General features: G+C 37.8%; 1 protein-coding gene across 35 annotated transcripts in view; it reads right to left on the reverse strand.

The window, feature by feature from the left end:
- shank3a (SH3 and multiple ankyrin repeat domains 3a) overlaps positions 1-15,316 on the reverse strand; it is a 651,448-nt gene that overhangs the window by 345,458 nt on the left and 290,674 nt on the right. For 34 of the 35 annotated variants that reach the window (XR_011348059.1, XR_011348061.1, XR_011348060.1 and 31 more), the window contains 3 exons: positions 11,357-11,465; positions 5,917-6,068; positions 3,984-4,151 (listed from right to left, as the gene is read on the reverse strand). Coding sequence is in view for 32 of the 35 variants with exons in the window: in XM_069908797.1 (XP_069764898.1) it covers positions 3,984-4,151; positions 5,917-6,068; positions 11,357-11,465 (429 nt within the window). In the remaining 3 variants the exon portion in view is untranslated. Of the gene's footprint in view, positions 1-520; positions 585-3,983; positions 4,152-5,916; positions 6,069-11,356; positions 11,466-15,316 lie in introns of those variants that run through there. The other variant, XM_069908807.1, reaches the window with a different exon arrangement.

Below are 15,316 nucleotides of genomic sequence, written 5' to 3' on the forward strand. Positions count from 1 at the left end.
GTCACTTTAGTTCTTGTCACTCCTCTAGTTGACCTATCCAACAATGGATCCAAACAAAAATTAAATTGTCTCCAACTAAAATATTTTCATAAGGTTCTGCTAAATTAAGAAAGGTATCTTAAATAAATCTCACATCATCCACATTAGGAGCATGTCAATTAAAAAGGATCCAAAATTCAGAATATATTTGGCAATTTATCAATACAAATCCCCCTGCTGGATCAATCACAACCTTATGAACCTTAATTGGTAAATTTTTCTTTTTCAATGTTGCTACACCCCTTGCCTTTGAAAGCCACGACATTACCAACCTAATCTCTTTTCAATTTCAAATGTTCTTTTTCAGTTAAAGGAGTTTCCTGCAAAAAAAACCTAGATCTACTCCCATTCTCTTAATATATGTTAATACTCTCTTCCTCTTAATCTTCCCATATATCCCATTAATATTAAAACTTAAAAATTTCAACTATTATTCATCTTAATTAGCCATTTTCAATCACTTCTATCCTACCCTCTTCACCTGGCCCTGCAGGTCCTCTCTTAACAACACCATTGCCCATTATCCATCTTGTCATCATGCACCTCTTAAAAAGAAAAAGACAAATAAACTTTTAATACATATACATTCCAATATTCACTACTATATGTAAACAATAAAAAACCTTCCCTCCTTCAACTAGTGTTGATTATATGCACCACACTACCATCCTCTATGTTACAGGTTGTAACCATTGTCACATTAACACACACAATGCACAGTAATTAGTACTCCACCTCCTCCTCAACCCCCCCTGATAATAACACCCTTAACCCAAACCACATAAGAGAAAAAAAACTTTACAATTTCAAAATTACCCTTTTTGGGTCATTCTATACTTTAAAAAAAAGCATCACATAGATAATCTTGTAGATCTTCATTCTCTGCTTTTCCAATACTGGAAGTTCTTTCACATAGTCTTTTGCTTCTATAGAATTGATAAAGAATTAATTTTGTCCACTAGGAAGGAAAATTTTCAGAGTCACAGGATATCAAAAAACAAATTTATATCCCTTCTCCCAAAGATCTTTCTTTACCAAATTAAATACTCTTCATCTTTTCAACAGATCTTCACTGATATCAGGATAAAACAAAACTTTATTTCCTCGATATATAAGAGGGCCATTCCTTTCTTTTGCACCTTGCATCACCAATCTCAAGATATGTTCTCTATCTTGATATCTTAAAAATTTGATCAACACTGATTGTGGTTTCTGACCTAAAGATGGCCTCCCTCTAAGAGTTCTCCCAATCTCAATAACACCTTGAAATTTTTATTTTCCCAAAACTTCTGGGATCTATTTTTGAAAGAAAATTACAGCATCTTCTTGGTCTACTCCTTCTTTAAGGCCAATTATTTTAATATCGTTTCTCCATTTTAGGTTTTCCAACATATCCACTTTTTGTTGTATCAACATCCAAAGCAACAGTATTATCTTCAACTCGTGTCAATCTGTTAGTAAATTGAGACAGGTCTTGCTGCATCCTCTTTATCTTTTCATTCATTTTATCAAACCATTTTATTCAGTCTCTTACTTCATTAAGATCCTTTCTCATTGCATTCTCTAATGCAATATTACTTACGTCCCTTTTACTTTTCCTACTTATCTTACTTCTTTCCATATCTCCTCTTCAGATTCTTGCAATTCTTCATTTTCATCATCCTCTTTGTCACTTACAGACTTCTCTGAGCCTGACTCGATCTCCGACATTCCTTCAGAGGGCCCTGACTTATTGCACATGTTCTTCCATGTTCTTTTCCAGTTTTTTGCTTTGATGCCATATCCCCGTTATTTCAGGCAGGCACCAGCAGACGTCTCCACTTCAGGAGTGCACCTGTCAAGATCCACTCTCACTGCAGTCCACTGCTTCAAAGTCGTTGCAAGCCCTCCAGTCTGGTCTTCCTCTCAAGCTCGAGGAAGGTCTGTAGCTTTTTTGGGCTTACTTTCTCTTTTTGGAGACATGTTGTAAAACGTAACCTCCATGTTTAAAATTATGTTGAAAGGTTTTTCACACTTAAACTACTTTTTAAGTAATTTTTTTACCTAATAGATCAGAAGAGTCAGATTCCACATACTAACACCACATCATCAAGTGATCTCCCCCCCCCCCCCCCCAGCCGATATGATAGGATACTTAACCATTTAGAAGCAAAGTGAATTTTAAACTGCTGCTGATAATTGAGAGGAGCCTTGAGTGATAAAGTGCCAAGAGACTAAAATAAACAGGACATGAAGTCGTTGGGAACCAGGGGAGGTGGTGTCTGGATTAATTCCTGGATCCTGATAAAATAAAACTCCTCGTATCCGGAATTCAAGCAACTGGGAAAAAAAATGAGGAAAATAAATTTAAAAAATTAAAATGACTAGCAATAAAAATAATAGGAAAAAAAAATAAGCAAGTTTAAAGTGGTAAATGTTCCCTCAAGTAAGACATAAATCTTTGGTAAGATGGGAGCAAATATTTAGCCAGCGGAGTGCCTTGGTTATGCTTTGCACTTAGCAGATATAATAATATATTATTATAGATAATATTATCTATAATATTATTGTTTGTCTTTCACGCGGCTCCATTGAGGGGGACAAACCTGCAGATGCAGCAACGGTTGAATGTTTTCAAAGAATGCGACTGAAAATAAAGCAAAATGCTTTAAGGTTTGTTTATTCATGCAAGTATAGCTTGTTCAGTGTAAGTACAGTATAGCCTTTTTGTCTTTTGAAATGTTTATTTATAATGCAGGTATACTAGTTAGGCATTGTAAGAGTAAGTCTCAATTAACCAGACAATCTACTTATCCAACATCTACCAATCCCGATAGATGCCAGATACCAGGGATTTTACTGTCATACAGTATAGAATTGTTAAACTGTACTAAAAGATTAATTAGTACATCTATTGAAAGGTTTATTGGACACTGAATGGGGAATGTAAGAAAGAATCTTGCCAGTTTATTTGTTGTCCTGTATCAATAAGTACTTTGTAGCCACTACAATTTCCAAAGGAATTGAAGGCTGCTGCAGTCTTTCCATTATATCATGTTAATAAACTCTTGGAGAAAATCTCAAAATTTCTGTCTTTGAGTCAATTTCCATGACGGTGCCTGAAAAAAGGTGGGAGGAGGGGGAAGAGAGAAGAGAGGAAGGGATAGGGAAAGGAATATAAGCCAAAAGGTAAGAGATCATAGGTGGATATAGATGGGAAGGTAGAAAGCTGAGGGTAAGGGAAGGGGTAGCTCTCTGAATGGAAGTGGGTGAGAAGCTGGATGAAAGAAGACAGAGGGATAGTGCCCAGGTAGAATACAAGGTGTTGTTTTCCAATTTAGAGGTAGCCTCAGTTTGGCAGTGCATGATATGCTTTTAACCTGCTTTGTGTAATCAAAATATCTTGAAGGCAGCGAACAGCCAAGTCTCTCTATTCTTGTTTGTAATACTCTTCAAGGTTTGTTCAAAGTATTATCAATACAGGTACACCCCGCTTTACGAATACTCACTTTAAGAAAATTCACTTTTATGAAGAAACCTGTGTTCACTATCTGAAAGAAATTTAAATGGATTTTCACTTTTACGAAAATAATCTTGATAGTAGTGAATGGGTCTTCACTTTATGCTATTTCTGCTTACAAAAGGTTTCATAGGAACCTATTTTCATAAACCTGTAAATTGATAATAGCCTGAATTTGCAAAAATAGGTAGGCTCAGTCCCTTCCAGAATTCTCCACCTGAAGTGCTCAACTGGCATCTTGTGTCCCACATTGTTCCATCCTAATTCCATAGCTCCAATTCTATCGATGGTAGAGCTCCTGCTTGAGAAATCAAGTGAAATAACCAGGAAGCATTCTAGGATTCAGTGATTACTACATCACTTTTGAGTGTAACGATGGTCTATTTTACGTCAGTTTGTCAATACTTTCTGTCGTCAGTCACCATTTGCCAGAAAATAGTTTTACCTGATGGATTTCCTGCCAGCCATTTTCATCCATGCAGCCTACATTGGCACGGTCATGCAAAATCAGTTCACAGCAATAAGGGTCTCCTCCCACCATTGAACTGTGGTACAGAGGTGTTAACCCTCGGCTGTCCTTGTAATCTGGAGAAGCACCCAGATCTAACAGGGTCTGTATAAAGGAGACACAAGATAGCTATTAAATGATATTATCGTTTACCAGCGTACAAACTACAGTTATGCAGAATAGTTACTCAAGAACGTATAATCACAATGCTGCTATTATAAGATGCATTCACACAGCATTAATAATGTGAGAAGTGCAAACTACACTGACTAGCTACTGATTATAATGGAAAAAACATGAAAACCAAGTCTAATGAATTAAACAGAAAATTCAGAAAAATTGTTTTCTCCATTAAAGGATGTGGCAAAGAAGGGTCACAAAATTCGAAGAATATTGTTCAAGAGTAAGATCAAGAAGCATCATTTTACAACAAAGGTGGAGGTATTCTTGAACACTCTAGCATTTAAGGTCAAATGTAAGTTTCAAGATTCAAACTGTCAGATTTTATTTTGTTTAGACATCCAGAACAAAGGCAAATCAATAATAAAAAGATGGTAAAGCTTCAGGATTAAATGGCCTGCCATGAGATAATATCAATTATGGAGATTGGCTATCATCAATATTGGCCAGGTCACCAGGGAGAACTTCCCGAGATTTCTCTGAATATGTGACGGATTCTTATTATGGAAGTTCTAACAGTGCACTTAACCCATACAACACAAAGAGTCAGACTCAGTCATGGAGTAGAGGTCAAACCAATAACCTCTCTACTCAAAGATCAGAATATTATCCCTATGTCTCACACACACAAAATATTTGAATCACCACTATAGAAAGTACAGTGCAGCAATCCAGCTCCTTTAGCCCTTGAATATTTTAACTAATATAGTGTATGGTTTCACATTTTGCCAAGGAGCCTTTATTTTAATGAGGAATGTTGTTCAATGGTTAGTCCAATGGTAGAATATCAGGAGATAACTGGACATAGAATGGATGAAAGGATTAGCTGGCTCAAGTGAGCATGATTCAATCCATTAAAATGTTATGGACAGGTACAGAAAACAATCAAAAAGATAATAGAATATTGGTTTTCAAATATGGAATACAAGCAAACAGTGGCTTTGAACTTATGGTAAAAATACACATTTCTGGGCTCCATATCTTGTGTAGTGGACAAACATTGATTTACGAAGATAATACTTCGAATCCAAAGGTTAAGTTATGAGGTCAGGTAACTCAGGTTAGGATCGTATTACTTGAATGTTGGACAATTTGGCTGTTCAAAATATTTGGGGAAATCATCATGGTAAGTAAAGAGGTACAAATATTGCTGATTTTGGAATCTAAAATTCTCAGGATACACAGTGAAAATTGGATCATTTTGGAGTTGAGTTAGAAAATGAACTTATATTTGGAAGTATCTTGGTCAATTGTTAATTTAATTTGAAATAAGACTTGTTAACCTAGGGTAGTAAAGGAAACAAGGAAAAGTTGGGTAAATGGGATTTAAATCATAAATCATACTAAATGATTAAAAGGCTTCCACCCATTGTAATGTTACAATTTTCAGATCTTCATGCTGAATGATCCATCAAATAGGTGTAGGGTTGGGGAGATGGGGTTGCAGTGGGAGAAGGAGATATAGAGAGGGCAAAGTAATGTAGGGTAGGGTTCTGAACTCATTCTTAGAATCGGCATGAGATTTTTGTGCACTCAATTTAGAGAGCAATTGACTACTCACAATCAGTGTATGGTCATGTACTCACCAGTATTGTAATGCAAGGCTAGTTGATTTAAATTGTGTACCATTTCAGTGATGGACCAATTATCCATACAGCAGGAAATCAGTAGTGTTGAATGGTCTACTTACTATTAACGCTGCATGATTCTGACATCGCACGGCCTTGTGTAAAGCTGTTAATCCATCCCGGGTCCTGAAGTCCAAATGAGCTCCCCCATTTTTCAGCAACTTGATGATCTCAGATGTGCTCTCCAATTGTGCAGCCAACGTTAATGGACATTCTGATAGTAGTCACAGGTAATATGTGAATTAGGTTAGCAAGTTATTCATTCAAAATCAAAACCAAGAATGACATATTAACGTAATTTATGTAGAGTGTAACACCAAATCAATGACAAAAAAATTCTCATAAATTTATTGCTGCTGCACCTATAAATAATCCAACATCTTTCTGCAGAAGATTAAATTGGAAGTGTTCAATAGGTGTACAAAAAGATTAAGTGAATGACAAGAATTCATGAAAGGGTGGGATGCATAAGTGCATGGGAAGCATATTATTTATATGGGTATATATCATGGTAGGTAGAATGTACATAAAGGTTAGAATGAGATAAGATATTTCAGTACAGCTGCAACAAAGACACATTCTCAACAAAAGAAAAAAAGTGCCCAGATGCACAAAAAAAATGGAAATATTGAATCTAGCTGATTATTGTCTCTGAACCTACACTTAATCAGTAAGTGGATGGAAAATGTTAAATTCAGCTTCTGTCAGCACCACTGATCTTAGAAATCATTTTACCTTTGGTCTATGGAAGAGCAAAAGAGCTTAAATTCAAAGTGAAATGAGCCACTGCGCTGGATATCAAAGCAATTTCTGATTGGGTGTGACATCCTGGGTGAACCATTGAACTAAAACTTAACTGGACTCATCAGAGTTTCCTGCAGTGAGTGATTCACCTCCTGACACCCTTTGGCTTTTCTATCACCTACCAGACACGAGTTCGCAGTGTAATGGAATATTTGCAACTTGCCTGAATGAGTGCAACTGCAATCACACTTAAAAAGTTTGATGTCATCCAGGACAAGGCAATCTATCCACTATACTAAATGTAAATTTCTCTTTCTCATCATTGCTTTGGGGCTGCAGCGTATATATCATTCAGTAAATGTTCTGGAATTACAGGTAACCCTTGCATTACAGAGCGTGGGGGGCTATATTCCTAGAAAAAAGCCCTTATCACAATTTACATAAAACAAAGCTGCATCATCAAAGCATGCATCTAGAAAAGCAAATTGAAAAAAATTACATTGATTTACAGGAAGTTCCCATGTTACGAATGTCTGACTTACAGACAACTTGTATTATGAACTGATTGTTCCCCCAACCCATGTATGTGCATAATTGTGCCACAATTCGTGCAAATGCATAATGTTACTCATGAATGACCCTTCCAGAGTGCAAGACATCAATCGAACAAAAGTATGTGTTAACTTTTAATCATGATCTTTTTTCTTTTTTTGCATAGAAAGGTTAAATATATACAACAAACATTTGAATAACTGACGCTAAAAATACTAAGTAAGAACCATATGTATCTATTACGACTTAACTACAAATTTGACTTAAAGACAGACTTAGGAACGGAACTCATTCATAACCTGGGGATTGCCTGTATTTAGAGTTTTTCACAAATTCTGTGAGTGAATTTTATTCTGTACCTCACATTTTGGAGGAATGATTGGCAAGATCAGTAAGGGCAAATTTCGATAGCCTGAACAGCCATTGCCTGTACTTGTTTCAGCCATTTGACAGCACATCCCAAACCATGACCTCTATCACCAAACAGTGTTAGAGCTGGAGACACATGTATATACTCCTCTGCTACACCCCATCCTAACTTGGAATAAAATGATTTCCTTTCAAAATCATTTAAGTCAAAGTCCTATAACTCACCCCCAAAAAAACTACAAAACCCAATGAGAGGCGCACCACCATCCTCTCAAGGGTTGTTAGGGTTTGGCAATAGCCACATCTCAAAAAAAGACTAAAAAGATCAAGGAACTTGATTAAAATTGATGTCAATAGAATCAAGGGAAAAACCATGATTGAATGAGAAATACCTTGCACAAAGAAAGGTATCTCTTGGAAATCAATCAGTCCCAGGTCATAGCTATGGCAGTTCTTCAAGACAATGTCCTAGACCAGTGGTTTTCAAACTTTTTATTTCCACTCACATATCACCTTAAGTAATCCCTTACTAATCACAAAGCACTTATGGCATAGGGATTTCTTAAAGGTGTACGTGAGTGGGAAAAAAAGTTTGAAAACCACTGATTCAATCATACTTAATTGACTCATTGTGTGCATGATTTCATAACTCCAACGGAAATTGTAACTATTTTTGTCAAGCAAAATATTTGAGTAATAATTGGGTATAGAGCAGTGATTCTCAACCTTTTTCTTTCCACTCACATACCACCTTAAGTAATCCTTTACTAATTACAGAGTACCAATGGCATAGGGATTACTTAAGGTGGTATGTGAGTGGAAAGAAAAAATTTGAAAATCACTGTCACAGACCAAATCACCTTAAGATGCTTCATCAATTATTTTCCATCCATAGAACCCCAAAAATAAAGATGTTTGTTGATAATCGAACAATATTCAATTCATTTGCAATTCATACAACAATGAAAATGTTAGTGTCTTCATTAATGTCCTTGGGAGTATCATTAACCAAAAACCTCTGCCCTTCTACTTCCCTTTGTAATTTTTCCTCCAGCTCTCCACCCCCTTCCCACTCTATTCACAAAGCCATCCCTCCTACCCCTGCTTGCTGGTGTGCCATCACTTCCTTATCCATCTAGTACTTCCTGCCTTTAGGACCATGCTCCTCCCCCAACCCCTCTTCCCCCTACCATTTTTTTTGGGTACCTGCCTACACTTTTAATTCTGTGACAGAATATGTTGTGTTTGTATTGTATATAGATATGTTTTTGGGAGATAAACTGGGGCAGGATTTTTAGTATAGGTCACATACAAACACTTAAAAACAGATCTCATTTAAAATACCGGAACTCTGCTCAAGCCAGACAGGGCAGCTCCTGGGGGCCTTTACAAACATTTTGGAGAGTGCCCAAGAGACTTCACTAATGGATTGTTGTTTTGAAAAGCAACAGATTAAAGAGATCAGAGAAGGAGTTCAGAGCTGCAGGCTGTCTGAGTGCAGCTTGCTGTTCTAAGAGGGTCATGTGGTTTTGCAAACAGAGAGAGTCAAACAGGCTTTTTTTCTGAGAGAGAGAGAGAGAGAGAGAGAGAGAGAGAGAGAGAGAGAGAGAGAGAGAGAGAGAGAGAGAGAGAGAGAGAGAGCGAGAGCAGCTGGGACTCGAATAGGACAAGCTGGAAAGCTTGTGGAAAAACCCCCATTTGAAAGACAGATTGTGAGTGCTTAGTTCAGCCTGGTCAAGGCCCTTGTGGTTCATACAAGAGAAGAGGTCTGGCTGCCTAATGTTTCATTTGAAATAAGAGAAGCAAAAAGGAACTCTGTGGTGACCTGAAAGAAAGGTTATCATCTGGAAAACCCTGATGCGGCAAGTTTCTTCAGCAAGACACTGAAGTGGCTGATTAAAAGGAATCAGTTGTGGGTATCCAGCGAACAACAAATCTCTCTCTGAAAACCGACAAGAACCTTCCTGAGCAGTAACCATTTACCTTTCAAGCACCAAAGCCCGGTGAACTTCATATAAATGTTCAATTCTGTGCACAGTATAAGAATTCCCTGCAACCAATGAACTTGGAGGAATGAGAAGTGAGATTGGACTGTGAATCAAAGACCTTTTCTAAACTTACACACACATTACATACATGTGCGCTTAGAATTAGAAGGAGGTTAAGTTAGGTAAGTTAAGTTAATAGTGATAAGATAAAGTATGTTCCAGTTTTCATGTTTAAAGAGAATTAAAAGCAACTTTTGCTTAAGTAACCATTTGTCTTGGTGAATATCTATTGTTGTTCGGTTTTGTGGTCCTCTGGGCTCATAACAATTCCTTGTTGAAGGGCTCAAGCCCGAAATGATGGTAATGCATCTTTATCTTTGCTGCATAAAGTACGCTGTTTGATCTGCTGAGTTTCTCCAGCATTGTGTTATTACTCAAAAGGTGCTTGTACTCATTTAAGGATGAGAGTAGAAGGGTTTATGGAAAGCTATTAAATTAGTGTGATGGGTGGCCCATTCATGGAGTTTTATTGTAATATTTATGATTCTTTCTATAACATTCCAAGCATTTTCTAATGATTATTTCTTTTAATTGCAATTTAGATCCTGAATATGTCACATGAGATGAATGTGTTAACAGTTACTCCACACATGTCAAACTCTGGCCTGCGGGCCAAATTTGGCCCGCGATATAATTAAATTAAATGTATTAGAGGTGGCCCACTGGCCGCCGCGCCAGTATAGCGCATGCACAGCTAATACTATAAATCACAGAATGCATTGGCGTCAGCCCGCTAATCGCCCCCACCTCCTCTGTTTATGTTGCAGGGTCTCACCGTGGACTCTGGTTTTGGGGCCTGGCCGGTAACAGGGGAAGCCAAGGCCGCTTCCCAGCGCCCGGAACCGGAGACCTCGGGCCTGACCTCGCCAGGACCGTTGCCCACTCCCCCTCCCTGCCGCAGGCCGACCCGCGACTCACGGTGATGGGGCCGCTGATCCGCCGAGATGCCGCCCTGCAGCGAGAGCCGATGCCCCCGCACTGTCGTTGTCCAACCCGATCGCCCGCAAACCCCGCCCTCCCGCACACAGGCCTGAGTAAGTATATGAACTTTAATCTCAGGATAAAACGATCTTCCAATAGTTTCATGTCACAGTGATAAATATATTCCTGGTTAAAAATGGTCCTGCACCTGGATACAAGCTTATTAGGCATAAAACTTGAAAAGTGTGTAAATCAAAGGATATCTGTACCAATGGAAAAAGGGCATGGCAAAAAACCCTGCTAGAGTTCATGCCCACAATCAGTCACCCACATTCTCAATAGCCCTCAGATTTTACTATTCGACAGCACACTAGCAACATTTGACAAATCCTCTATAGAGAAATATTATTTATTGAATATCTTATTTCTCATTTGTTAATGCTTCTGGAAAGAGTTTATCCAAAACTATTATTAAACATTTATTTTAATAAGAAAAAGTTTAACATTACATATGTTGAAAGAAGAGAAAACATGCAGATGTTGTTGAAAATTTTCAATAAATATTTAGTTCGGCCCTCGACTTAGTCCAAGTTTTTAAATTTGGCCCTCCGTGAATTTGAGTTTGACACCCCCGAGTTACTCCCTAAAGTAGAAATAATTGTATGAAGAATGAAGTCAATTTGTGGTAAAAACGTAGTTTTTGTTTAATGCTGTGTAAATCTTTCATCCCTGAATGTCTTCCATTCAGAAAATTCACTTAATCTCCCTGGTCAGACTATAATTACATTTTCTTCCCATTGATAAATTAATGCAGAAATTGTTGGTACTTGCACCAATATCACATAAATTAATAATGAAAATGCCTCACCTCCACTATCAGGATCATGGAAGTTTGGATCCAATCCTTTCTCTAACATCTTACCAATCTTCTCTACATGATGGTACTGGATGTACTCCATGAACTTCTTAAGATTTGCCTATGAAGAGAGACAAACAAAAGAAAACAATGGATGTTTGACGTATGAAACTGAAAACAACAAAGTGACCAATTGCAGCCGGATCCATTATTTTGACCAGCCCTTCAAATCTCCAAGAAATGCTGATCTCCTAGACTTGAAGCAATCCAAATCAAGAAGCTGAGTTGAACTATAAAGAGAGAAAGAGAGCCAGAAAGAAACATTGGTCAAAGTGGAAGTGAGATAGGGAATTTTGGTCTCACTCCCACTCTGTCTTATCTGCTTGTGACTTACAAGACTAATTCAACAAGGACCAACACAAGCTTCAGAAGCAACATCTTATCTTCCATTTGGGTATATGGTGCAGCCTTCCAGACTTAATGTCAAATTTTCCAGCTCTTTCTTTCTGTTTGTATCACAATTAGCGATTTCTGCCTAATACCATTTTGGCTCAGGTTTTCCTTTTAGAATTGCCAGACCTGATCAGCATGCCCCTAAAATCAGCAATGTCATTCTATCCTCTGGTTCGGAGGTTACTTCATGTCAGCCAGCATAGAAACAGGCCCTGTAAATAGCAACATCCATGTTGGTCATCATGTACCTATCTATTCTAATCCATTTTCCAGCATTTGGTACAAAATATTATCAAGCCTTACCAATTCAAATGCTTATTTGAGATCAATAGTTCTTAACCTTTTTCTTTCCACTCACATACCATTTTAAGTAATCACTATGCCATAAGTGCTCTGTGATTAGTAAGGGATTGCTTAAGGTAGTATGTGGGTGGAAAGAAAAAAGTTGAAAACCACTGTTTTAATTGTACCTAAATGACTCATTATGTGCACGGTTTCATAACTCCAAAGGAAATGGGCCAATGACAATTTTTCTCAAGCAAAATATTTCAGTAAGAATTGGGTCTAGAGCAGTGATTCTCAACATTCCCTTCCCACTCACATACCACCTTAAGCAATCCCTTACTAATTTCAGAGCACCGATGGCAAAGGGATTACTTAAAAAGGTATATGGTGGAAAGAAAAAGGTTGAGAACTGCTGTTCTAGATTGTAACCACCCTCTGGAATAGATCTCAGACCTTCTCTAAATTTCTTAGTCAACAACAAAAAAACTATGCCTTCTAGTCTCAGTTATCTCTATCAAGGAGAATTTTTTCTTACTAGATATCCATTATTCTCATAATTTTGAACACCTCTTATTGAGTTCTTCCTTGGACCCTATGGAAAATAAATCCAGCCAATCAATTCACTTTTCATATCTAAAATATTTCATCCTAAGCAACATCGTGCTGAATTTTTGCTATACTCTTCCCAGTGCAATCACATTCCTCATGGTGTGGTGTCCAGCTGTGGCCTAATCAAGGTTCTATAAAGTGCCAAGATTTCACTGCTTTTATTTTGCATGCCTGAATGAATGGAAGCTGGCATTCTGTATACCCTCTTCACTATTCAAAGTCCTTGAAGGATTTCTGAATTCTTCATATGGGACATTACAGATGCTGGAATTTGGGAGCAAAACATAATTTGTTGGAGAAACTTAATGTGTTGAGCAGCATCAGAAGGAGAAAAAAAGGTTATCACGTGCACCAACTTCCCACCTAATCTACCTAATCTCAAAGTAGTCACACAGACTACTTCGCAGAGCATCAGAGTAATGGAAATCCTGAGTTCCTCATTTCATGCCATTTCAACTCCCCTTCCCATTCCCACACTGACCTTGGCCTTCTCTACTATCAGAGCAAGGCCCAATTTAAATTAGAGAAACATAACTTCATACTCCACCTGGGCAATCTGCAATCAAAGAGTATGAACACTGTATTTTCTAATTTCAGGTAATGAGTCCTCTTTCTCTTCATCTGAGTTACTTCCATTCTTACCCCTATCCATGCCTCTTCCCCTTCCCAACCCATCTCCACATATTCTCATCCTCCAATTTACCCTTCCAATCCTTAATCTTTTCTCTATTTTGATTGCTGGATTGATCAAGTTTTTCCTCTTCATTTGACGAAACATCATACCCAACTGTACATAAACTTCATGTCTCATTCACTAGCCAAATTAATTTTAAACCTCCTCAACAGCACAAGAAAATCTCCAGGAAAGGATTTTGAACCTAGTCCAGTTCAGGTGCAAATTGTACTGTGCAAATCTCACATAACCCAGAAATATTCCCATTGATCCAAAATCTAAACCATTCAAACTTACCACACCTTTTGCCACACATTCATCTGATCTTTCTTCCAATTCTTATCCTCAGGAATGCATGGCACTGCAGATAGTACAGAGCTTCAGAAATCTTGGTCTTAAATCTGGTATCTAGGGCATTTAAATTCACCCAACAGGTCCTCATCCCTTTTTCTACCCATGCTGTTGGAACCAACATGCACCTTGATTACTGGCTTTGCAGCCACTCTGAAATATCATTCAACCTGGTATTATTTGCAAGTCTTGTACTGGCCACTGAAAACCTTGCCTGCTTCCATTAGATTTGAATCTTCTATCACAACAGCCAATTGCAGCTATTGTTGTTTTTTCCAAAAGCTATTCTCCTCAAAAGTATCTAACGCTTTATTTCTGTTTGAGAGGGGGGCAATGGAGGTCTCCTACATTATCTGCCCACTGTCTTTAGCCTATGCAACATTTGCTTGTGGTGTGTCTAGCTCAACAGTCATGATGCTCTCAGAATTGCAGTCACTTCATAGCAAGTCCATCTCCAGCTTCAGCCAGAAAATGCAGCCAGTCAGGAGCTAAACCTCTACATATTTCCTGCATATACGGTCACCAGACACACTGGAAATCTCTCCGATTTCACACATAATACAGGAGAAGCATTCCATGGGTCCCATGTCTGTCACAGATGACACTAAAGTCACCTTAGTGATCTCATTTGAGGAAGCAACGCATTATACCAAGGACTTTATTCCATTCTAAGCACCACCTATTCTAATTTACCATAACTTGTATTTTAATGAATGAAAATAGTAAAAGTTGAAAAGTAGAAATGCTTAGCTGATCAATCCTCATTGAAGTCCCTCATTCACCAATGTCCACACTCTGAGAATACTGCATTTCAAGATCCACTGTATGGGATCACCTGTGTTTTTCAATCTTCTGCCCAGTTCCCAGTAATTTTCCTATAGGATTTCATCTCTCTTTCTGTCTATATCATTATAGACCATGACATTTGGGTTTTTTTCACCTTCCTGCCTCAGAGAATTCTGCAGCCTTTCAAATTATATTGCTAACCTTAATGCCTGGGAGAGTACATCATCATGAATTCACAATTATGTCCATTCAAACATTTATTTGAATACATCGCCCACCTAATTATTGAGGTCCTTATTAGTGCAACTTTCCAATCCTTCTTTTCCTCACTTTGCACAGATGATTAGCCATCTTTGTGGAACCATCACTTTCTCCAGTATCCAAAAGTAAATATGTGAAAGAATCTGATGCACTCATTGGACTCCTACGTTATCCACCCATTTCTAATTTGTCATGGTTGTCCATTCGCTCTCTCTGAGCACAATTAATCTGCACAATTAATAACTTCCTGAAATGTTCTATTCACACAGAACTCAGACTTGTGGTTACACTACTGGGCTCCAGCTATTGCTCAAGTCCAAAACCCAGATGCTGAGCTCTTCCTGTCCATACCTACTGTACATGTGAGAACCATCCTAGATTTCTCACTTGTCACAGGATGTCAACTCAATGGGATTAATAAATCTTGCCTTGCTTCCACTCACAAGAATAATCAAATTCCAACTACTTTTTCAGTTCAAAATTTAACACATTTGTTAAAAGAACTCAATTGATTAAATTATGACAAGAGTTTTAGGGATGCTTATTTAATCATT

The sequence above is a fragment of the Narcine bancroftii genome, chromosome 13 (genome assembly GCF_036971445.1).
Source record: "Narcine bancroftii isolate sNarBan1 chromosome 13, sNarBan1.hap1, whole genome shotgun sequence".
NCBI classification, from domain to species: domain Eukaryota; kingdom Metazoa; phylum Chordata; class Chondrichthyes; order Torpediniformes; family Narcinidae; genus Narcine; species Narcine bancroftii.